Source organism: Cyprinodon variegatus, unplaced genomic scaffold (assembly GCF_000732505.1).
Source record: "Cyprinodon variegatus isolate N-32 unplaced genomic scaffold, C_variegatus-1.0 Scaffold1790, whole genome shotgun sequence".
Taxonomy (NCBI): Eukaryota; Metazoa; Chordata; class Actinopteri; order Cyprinodontiformes; family Cyprinodontidae; genus Cyprinodon; species Cyprinodon variegatus.
In genome coordinates, this window is record NW_015152243.1 from 19529 (window position 1) to 28816 (window position 9288).

Here is a 9288-nt window from a genome sequence, read left to right on the forward strand (position 1 = left end):
CTTATTCTTGTGTTCCTCAGGTATTGTGCATTGCATTGTGGGTCGCCTCCTCAGGAGAACCAGCTCCTCCTCCTCTCTGTAACTCCACCCTGGTGTTCTCCTCTGTGATCTCCTCCTCATCAGCAGGAAGCGGAAACATCCACCTTCGGTCTCTGTCGCCGTGGACCTGGAGGTCAGCCTTGTAGAACTTTCTCCTTCTGTAGTTTGCGGCTGTAATCTTGTTCCTAATTCTGACATCCGTTCTTGCAGAACCACGACAGTAAAGAACCGGATCCCTGAAACCATCTGGGAGGCCGAATGCAGCAGCGAGTTCTGTCTCTCTCCCAAACCAGGACCGGCAGGGAGTCACAATCTGAACTCGGTCCCCGTCTACCAGAGCGTACTGGTCCTGACTCGGATGAAGGGGAGTCGCTGCTACGCCGCCTCATATAAGTCTGTGGCAGTTGGCTGCACCTGTGTCCGGGCCTCTGTTGACACGAACTGATTCAATTCAACAAACAGAACCAATGAATTTTGCCCAAAACGATTTTAATGCTAAATTTAACCATAAAGTTAAATCTGAGGACATTCAGCTGAGAAACCAAATTACTGCCAAGAACCTTGAAAACATCCAAATTAAAGTTTAGTTTGATCCAGTTTCCTGTTGTCATATTGCCTGTATAAAAAGCTCCTCAGAGGTTCTTTGGGTTCTTCTGAGTTTCCTACAGACAGACATGTGTCTCTGAAGCTGGACTCCAATCAGATGGTTTTGCTCAACATCGGGTTCTGAACAGTTTCATTAGTAGTTTGGGTTACAGGAAGTCCGTTCTAGAAGATGCTAACCAGGCTTTGGAGCCATTTCCTGTAAAGCTTTCAGTCTATTTTAAACCACATGATGTTTACATCCTGAAACAAACAGGATCTTTATCATTTCCACTTGAAATAAAGAAGCTCAGCTGATCTGGGCTGAAGTTTGGTTTACGATCTGCTTTATTTTCTCTCTATTTAATTATATAATCATTTATTTAAATGTATACGGTTTGAAATTATTTATAACATGATTTGTCTCACTTTTAATAAAACTGTTTCATAAAACCAAAGCAGCAGGTGTGTTTATTGAGCAGATCAACGTCTGCTGGAATGAACTATGGTTGGAATCACCTTTTATTAAAACTCTCTCAGCATCCTATCAGATTTATTTATTTATTTGGTTTCTTAAAAATAAAACCGAGGCAAAGAAATGTTAATAAATCCTGTCTAATTCTTGTTTGGTGATGTTGTAATTGTTCTCTTCCAATTTCTGTCAATTTCTTTTTCCTTGGTTTTAATAAACCAAAGAAAACAGACTGGATTTCTTTGGTTAGGGTTAGGGTTATTGATGGAAATTACCCAAAATAAGAGTAAACGCTGAAATGCTGTGAATTTCTTTGCCCAAACATTTAAATTTAAGGCTTAAAACAATTTAAGCAGGCAGACAGATATGTGCAAACACTGGTTTTTAAAAGGTAAAATAAAACCAAAATGTGAATAGAATTAAAAATCCTCCTTCTCACATATAAAGCCTTAAATGGCCAAGCTCCATCTGATATCAGAGATCTGATTGTTCCTGATGTTCCTAACAGAGCACTTCGCTCTCAATCTGCAGGTTTCATTGCTTTCATGTTTTTACATCACATCATCTCAGGTCACTCTATAGATCCAGATCAACCAGATCATCCAGTCAGATTGATTCAAAGTTTTCTATCTAAGGAAAACCAGCTGATTGCATCGACTCATTGACTCTTCAGCAATCCCTCACACTAAGCATGCTTGTAGCGACAGTGGAGAGGAAAAACTCCCTTTGAACAGGAAGAAACCTCCAGCAGAACCAGGCTCAGTGTGAGCGGCCATCTGCTGAGGCCCACTGGGGTTCAAGGAGACAGAAGCAGACATAGAAAAAGAAGCATAGATACAAAAGGCAACTGTCAACCAGCTCCACAGGCGGCCCCGTCCCATTAGTTGTGTTTTTTCCATGTCTCTCCTTACAAATCTATAGACAGACTAGTTCTTGGTTGACCTGTAACCGTCGAGTCGCCTTGGTTTCCATCAATCCTTCTTTAGAACCATCCTGGTCTTCCTCAGGTATTGACTGATGGACGTCACCCTGATAAATGTTGCAGTACTTTGGTGCAACAAAGTTTTTTTCATTTCTCTATAATCCTCAGAACAACAACCTGGATCATTGAAAAGAACAAATGGTTACGGTTGGGTGTTCTCCACCCCTTAGAAGATCAAGCCAACCCCGCTTAACTTCTACTAATAAATCAGTAGTTGGTAGAGCAATAAAGCTATCAAGCTATCAATCCTATATGGATCCACTAGGCTGGACTGCAGCTTTAATCTATAAATAAAGTCACTATAAATCAAAATCACTATAAATATGATTTTGAACATTTTGAACTGAAAAAGCTTCCTGGATGGGAAGCGAAACATCTTCAAACTTGGAAACAAAGTCCAGCGGATGTTTTTCTTTCTTTTTTGTAATAACTATGACCTGGACGACTGAGAATCTTTAAAGCATATAAATATGGATCCTAAAGAACATCAGACTGTTCTGCTTCATGTTTTCCAGGGTTTAGCTCAGTTCTGGTTTGTCCTCTTCCTTAGTTTATGATATTTAATCAGCAGAAGTTGTAAATCCTGGAGCTGCATGAAGCTCAGGGGCTTTTGCATGTTCAGTTCAGACTAGCGCTCTGTGAGTTCAGCCCATTTTTTCTCCTCTGTCTTTTCACGTCCAAAACATTCTGCAGAGATTCTCATTTAAGCGGAATTCAGCCTAAATTCCAGTGGAAACAAGGACACAGTGTGGATCCAGTCATGTGAGGGGCAGAGTGGGACAGCAGGAGGAACCGCTCACAGCAGAACCAGCTCAGGTAGGACTGCTTCTGCCGGTCGCTGAATGAATGAGGACTTAGGCGGGTCTGACCTGCGTCAGACTTCCTGAGGTGAGTTCAGCTGGAGTTTAACTGTAGATTAATCTCAGGAGATTTCTTATCCCTGATGAGGGTTTGGACCTCAGCATGTGTTTAAGCAGGACAGGACGGATCCGTCCTCTGGGATATTCTGGATCTGTTAAATAAACAACCAGTAAATCAGCCTGAATAGTTTATAAAAAGGTCCCTTATGATGAGCTGATTAAATCTGGACCTTTTTATGATCAATAATTAAATCTAAATGATCAATTCTCCATCAGGATGAAGCGTTGGTTCATCCAGCAGAGGGCGCTGCTGGAATATTTTTAACAGTGGAGAAATTTACTTAGTTCATGGCTGAAAACTTCATCTTTGGATGTTTTCTGACGGAAAGGTTCAGGTTCCTCAGTAGAATCTCTGTAAAGCTGATAGGAACATTAAATAAAACTTTTATTTATGGAGCAAACATTAAACTAAATAAACTTCACTGCCGATGAGCCACAGGTGTGTTTTCTGACCTCTCTGACCTCTCTGACCTCTCTGACCTCTTCCATACCTGTGGACCCCTCAGCACGCCTCTGGACCAGTTTCCATCATGACGCGTTTGTCCTTCGCCACCCCGTCCGTCTGCTCTTCACTCCTCCCCTCCCTCCCCCCCACCGTCAGGGACCTGGATGTCCCGCCTCTGTTCCGGAGACGCTTCGTCCTTGGGGGGTACCGTCCGGTGGGCCAGCCGTGGCGGCTTTACCTTCAGAGCTTATTCCAGATGCACAACGACGCCTTGACTGTGTGGAGCCCCCTGTTGGCCGCTGTGGTGATAGCACTGAGGTTCATGATGTTCACCGTGCTGCGAGGGGGGGTACGGCACTGATGGGCCCCATGATGTCCTCACCTTCGTCCATCCTCACCTCTGATTTCTGTGCCTCTATAGGGGGTCTTGGGTTTCCGCCTGCAAGGTCCTGAAGGTCAGGGTCTTTCAGTAGATGTGTCTTCATTACCTCTGGTCTTCTACATGTTCTTCACCCTCACATACCTGAGCTGCAGGTGAGTTTTATTTATTTATTTAAAAAAAAGTTTGTGATTACAGCCACAGACAGGGAACTTCTTTAACCAACCAAAACAATCTGGAGCTGAGAAGACGAAGGAAAAGGACTTTTAATTTCAACCATCTGAAAAGTGTGGATTGTCTTTATATTCACCTTCCTGAGTCAGTCTAGCTGCACGAATTTTTGGGGTTTGTCTCCACCCGCTTTGCAGATCTGCAGACTGAATCTCTTGTCAGTTCTAATTGAAAACTTTGGTTCTATAAGGTTTTAAGGACCTTTTGTCAAAAACTTTAACACAAAAGCAGCAAAAATTACATAAAACAAATGGTTGACCACATTTCTGTTTGACCTTTGAACTTTCATAAATTACTTGAAATGCAACAACAGACATGATTTGAGAAACAGTCTGGGAGCGGCCATCTTTGCCCAAATATAGTAGCCCCTCCCTCCTGCCATCTTCCAGCAGTGACGTCACGGTGCGGTAAGCCTAGCGCCATTCTCCCCGCTTTCCAAGCTAAATCAATGGGAACTACTAGACACATCTGCAATCAACAACAATTATTGAAGATTTCCAGAGGACTTCACCATTGAAATTCACCAGAGCTATAGTGAAACTGACAATGCCCACGTGCATGGCAGCTGGATGCTGGAATACATCGGGTAAAAGTGAAAAAAAGAGTTATTCCACCTTTCTGATTCCTGATCCTCCACGGACGGGTTGGTCGTTGGATCGCCAACTTGAAGAGGGAGGATTTGCCATCGAACTTCTGGCCAGAGAAAAAACCCGTAATATGTAGCAAACATTTAGAAGAAGAATGTTTTCAAGATGACTTGGATAATAGCGCGTTGTGACAAACACCAGATACAGCACTGGGACTTGATCAACAGCCGATACCGCACCGTGACAATGTCACTAACCAGTAGGTGGCAGTAGTGTTCTTTGACAAACATGGATGCCTCCAGTAAAGCACATTCACATGAAAATTACTCTGAATTAAAAACACTGATCATTTATTGAACAGGATGGAATCATTTCAGATTTAAAGAACTTTCAGGAGTTTGGATTCTGAATATGAGCGACTTTTCCTGTAAATAAATTATTGTTACAGAGATGTCTCCATATTATTTACTCTGCAATGCATTCAGGTGTTTATCATGGAGTCTCGGTCCTGTAGGGAGTATTGAGGCTCTGCTGGGAACGTCTGACTGAGCCCTTGAGGCAGCAAACAGGTATCATGATGCTAACTGATGCTAAGTTGTTCGGGTGAATGCAGAGGTAACAACTTGGACAGTTCAGACCAGTTGGCCTTAAAGCAACTAGCAAGCCACCCAGAACATCAAGAGGGGGAAGCAGTGCTTTGCTAAGACTGTCTATAGTGAGAGTAAGGAGCTGATATGATCAGATGGAAGGAATACTGTGATCAAAGAAGAGATTTGGTGCTTGGACCTGGATTGATTGATTCATTACCACGACTGAAATCACAGAGGTGGTCAAAAAAGTCCATGGGGGGGGGGAAGAGATCCACCCAGAGCACCTTAGATGTTGTTGGGCTGTCATGGCTGACACTCCTCTGTAAGAGGAACATAAAGAGTGTTGTAGAATCTAACCCAAAATATGATTAACACTTAGAGTTGCCAACAATAATCCTTTAAATCAGGAGTCTTCAAGGTTTTCCAGGCCATGGACCCCACACTGATGGTGAGATGGAGCGGAGACCCCCTGATTATATATATTGTGTTCTATCAAACTGGTTCTATAGTCACTCTATTACAGATGGAGTAATGTAACTAAAGTAATCCCTCCCTGGGATTATTAAAATATTTCTGATTCCTGGTTGATGGGACAGGTGTTGTGAATGAAACGGTGTCCAGCTTGAAAGAGCTCCTGTGTGTCTCTGAATGTGAGCATTGATGACTGAAAGACATCTTCTGCCTCCATTGATCTGTTTACTACGGTCTGTTGGATTCATGTTAACGTGGATTTAAAGATATTTCAATTACTGGAAAAAACTGCAGGAGGAAATATAAAAACCAAAACTTTGGTGACCCCCATGCAGGACCTCTGTAGACCCCCTAAAGGTTGTGGACCCCCTGTTGAAGACCTCCGCTTTAGACCAACCACTGAAAGAGCTAGGCAGAGCACAAAAAAAAAAGTATTTTAAATATTGCTAATATTACGTAGCAAATACTACCTAATATTAGCAATATGTAAACTACTGAGATTTAACACATATAGAAAAAAGTTCTTTAAATGCTGAAAATCACCTCAAAATGCATGAAGACAGATTAAACCTGATTTATCACATAAACACCAACCTAGTGCCACTTCAGAGGCTGCAAATCCTTCAAATAAAGCTTATTATTTTTTACTATCTTTCGTCTTTTACTACGTTTAATTCTCAGCCTCTTCTTCTCTGTATCTTACCAACTAAAACCCGGTCACGTAGTTTCAAAGTAAAGTCCCTTAAAACAAGGTAAAATGTAAAGCATTATAAATTCACAAAAATAATGGAGGCAAAAATAATATTTTATAGTAATTTTAAACTGTAATATTTCCTGCAGCAAAACTATAAAATGGTTCATTTACAAGCAGAACGTCAGAGACTGAACTAACAAATACTGCAGAATGGGAGAATAGAGATGATGGACGGGTCCCTTTGTCCTCCGTCTGATGACTGACGGTCGATGTGACGCAATGAGCTGCTGTCTGCCTGACCTTTGACCTCCTCTGTGTTGCAGTGCAGCTGCTCACCTTTTGAAGCTCCACTCTGAGCGAGCTCACTACCTGCTCTTCCTCCTCAACAATGTGGGCGGGGCCATGTACCTGTACTGCTGCACCTCTGCACTTTACCTCTACAGCACCGACTACACCTGGACACAAAGCATGCTGGGAAAGGTTGGGCTGTTTGGTTACCCTGGGTAAACAGTGGATAAAGGCTGGACAGCGTTATCTGAATCCTGCTGATTAGAAGATAGATGCTGATTAGATGTAGAATCAGTTGCTGGGAAATGTGCGTTCCTGGTTTTTCCAGACGGTGTTTCTGGTTTCAGATCTTCCTCCCGGCTGCAGCGTTTCTCTGCTGGACCTCCTGCTGCGTCTCCTGTCATGTTGAGGTCCGTTCCTTCTGGACGAGCAGGTTCCACAGGAGGCTCTACAGCCTGACCATGATCACTGCCACCGGCCCCGTCGCTCACCGCCTCACCAGCAACAGCTGGGCAGGCAGCCCTGCAGCTTCACTGCATCTCCTCCAGGTGGCGCTCACCATGAAGGCTCTCATCTAATTGCTGCTTAATTAAGAATAATAACTGTCTAAATTCTGATTAGGATTAGATAAGATCAGGTTAGACTTTATTGATCTCATGACGTAGAAATTCTGTTGTGAGATCGGCTCTGAAAACAACAGAAAGTGTAAAATAAGGAAAAGGTGCATCATAGAAGTACATTTACAGATCTATATTGAGTTTGATGATATTTTAATCTGTCCACCAGATGGTGCTGTCCCTGTTTGCAGCCTTCTTCTTCTCCTGCTCCTCACCTGAGTGTTTGTCCCCGGGCAGCTTTGATCTCCTGGGTCACAGCCAACAGCTCTTTCATGTCCTGCTGTCACTCTGCGTCATGGTCCAGCAGGAGGCGCTGTTCTGCGACTTCCTGTGGAGACGCCCTGCGCTGTCCCGGCTCTTTGGGGAGGAGCACCTCCTGCTGGTCTGCAACTCCTTCTGCTGGTTGACCTTCTGCTGCGGCGTAACGGCGCTCGTCCTGAGCAGCAGAGTTTGGACTCGGCTCACCACAGAAGAAGAAGGGTGACGTCGTATTTTAGGTAGTTTCCCAATAATCATACTTCCACCCTTACATGTAAGGGTTTGGTTCTAACTGAACTGTAGGTGGGAATAAAAAACTGTTGCTTGTTACACTTTTAAAGTATTTTTTGCAGTAAGATCACAGTGACGGCTCCCGCCATTTTGGATGTCCCAGACGCCATGATGTAACCTTCACTCTCCCAACTCTGGACTCTGTCCTTTAACGAGGACATTCACTTCATTAAGGGACAGAGTGTGTAGTGCGGGCACTGGGACAAGTCACTGCTTTCCCATCACAGATCAATAAACCAGTGAGATGTAACTGGTTCTGATGCTTTAACTGCATACTTTCCCACAGTCCACACACGTCGGCCATCTTGGATTCTGCTGTTGGGGTGGAAGGGAGACCCCCCGGTTTAAAATATCAGAGCCCAACAGGAATAAATACACCTGAACTAAATTGAATGTTTTAACCATTTCATTGTTTCTAAGCGTGATTTTTCTTTAAACAACGAAATTAATAATTAAAGTGACCAATATTACATGAATAAAATATATTTAAATTCCACACCTTTGTTTAGACTTATTATATTTTAACCAGTATTGTTGTTTTAGGTGGAATTTGACCCATTTGGTCTGATTTTAGATCTATTTGTTCGGGTCAAGTCAGGACTTGTTGTTTTAAGGTCTCACGAACTGTACATGAGTGAAGTGTTCCCGCCTCTAACTCCTGCTGATCTTTGAGGGACATACAGGAATTATAAAACGGTGATTAAAAAACAACAACACAGGAATGACTCAGCTGCAGAGGAAAATCAGCAGCTGGCTGCTCTCATGTTTCCTTGGGTAGAGAGAGCCAGACCTTGAGAGAAACCTGGAAGACCTGGAGGAGGTTATTTTGGAGAAAGCAAAGGGACCTTCTCAGCACTGGGCTGTTCCACACAAGCTAAGCTGCTAAAGAGAGTTACATATTAGATAGAAAACTTTGGATCAATCTGACTGGATGATCTGGTTGAACTGTAAAGTGCCTTGAAATGACTTGTGTTGTGAATTTGGCGCTATATAAATAAACTGAATTGAATTGAATTGATATTAGCATGCCTTCTAACAATGTAAGTCTAAGATTTAAGATTTATATCTAAGATATAAGATATAGATTCAGATTTACGTTATAAGATATGAATATACAGATATAAGAAAAACATTTAGATTTAAGATACATACTTAGCTTTATATTTAAAACTGTAAGTGGTGTCAGGTGCAAACGTTCGACCAGCTACGTTTTGGTTGAGGGTTTTAACTGACTGTCTCTCCGTGAATACTGGGTCCATCTGTCCTCGGTTCCTGACACACTCTTGCTAACTGATGGTGGTCAGAGGGCCCGGCGTACGCCAGCATCGCTCCAGTCAGTGAGCAACAGGGAAGCTGTGGCTCTAACGTTTCCTCCGTGTCCCTGTGGTTCTGACGTCCCCTCCCTGTGGCTCTAACGTTTCCTGCCACCATGCATGACTGAC

The 9288-nt window shown here is 43.0% G+C and overlaps 2 protein-coding genes across 3 annotated transcripts in view; both read left to right on the forward strand.

Annotated features, from left to right (window-relative positions):
* Window positions 1-514, forward strand: part of LOC107104555 (interleukin-17A-like) — a 4286-nt gene extending 3772 nt beyond the window's left edge. Inside the window, exons 2-3 of the mRNA XM_015404569.1 lie at window positions 21-172; window positions 250-514. Coding sequence (XP_015260055.1) covers window positions 21-172; window positions 250-484 — 387 coding nt within the window. The 3' untranslated portion in view covers window positions 485-514. The remainder of the gene's footprint in view (window positions 1-20; window positions 173-249) is intronic.
* Window positions 515-6762: 6248 nt separating this feature from the next.
* On the forward strand, window positions 6763-8241 carry LOC107104554 (membrane progestin receptor beta-like). 2 transcript variants are annotated; one of them, XM_015404568.1, is made up of 4 exons: window positions 6763-6872; window positions 7028-7228; window positions 7467-7794; window positions 7909-8241. In XM_015404568.1, exons 1-3 carry the CDS (start codon window positions 6795-6797, stop codon window positions 7779-7781), a joined length of 594 nt encoding a protein of 197 aa, XP_015260054.1. In that variant the 5' UTR covers window positions 6763-6794; the 3' UTR covers window positions 7782-7794; window positions 7909-8241. The 2 variants fall into 2 exon arrangements, with proteins under 2 accessions (XP_015260054.1, XP_015260053.1); XM_015404567.1 differs by having other exon boundaries at window positions 7467-8241.
* Window positions 8242-9288: the final 1047 nt, after the last annotated feature.

What these genes read in the sequence shown, in the direction of transcription:
- LOC107104554 (XM_015404567.1), top strand. Translation starts at nt 6,795, where the DNA reads ATGTACCTGTACTGCTGCACCTCTGCACTTTACCTCTACAGCACCGAC. An exon ending in CACAAAGCATGCTGGGAAAG is followed by an intron (nt 6,873 to 7,027) that starts GTTGGGCTGTTT and finishes TTCTGGTTTCAG; the next exon opens with ATCTTCCTCCCGGCTGCAGC. An exon ending in CTTCACTGCATCTCCTCCAG is followed by an intron (nt 7,229 to 7,466) that starts GTGGCGCTCACC and finishes TCTGTCCACCAG; the next exon opens with ATGGTGCTGTCCCTGTTTGC.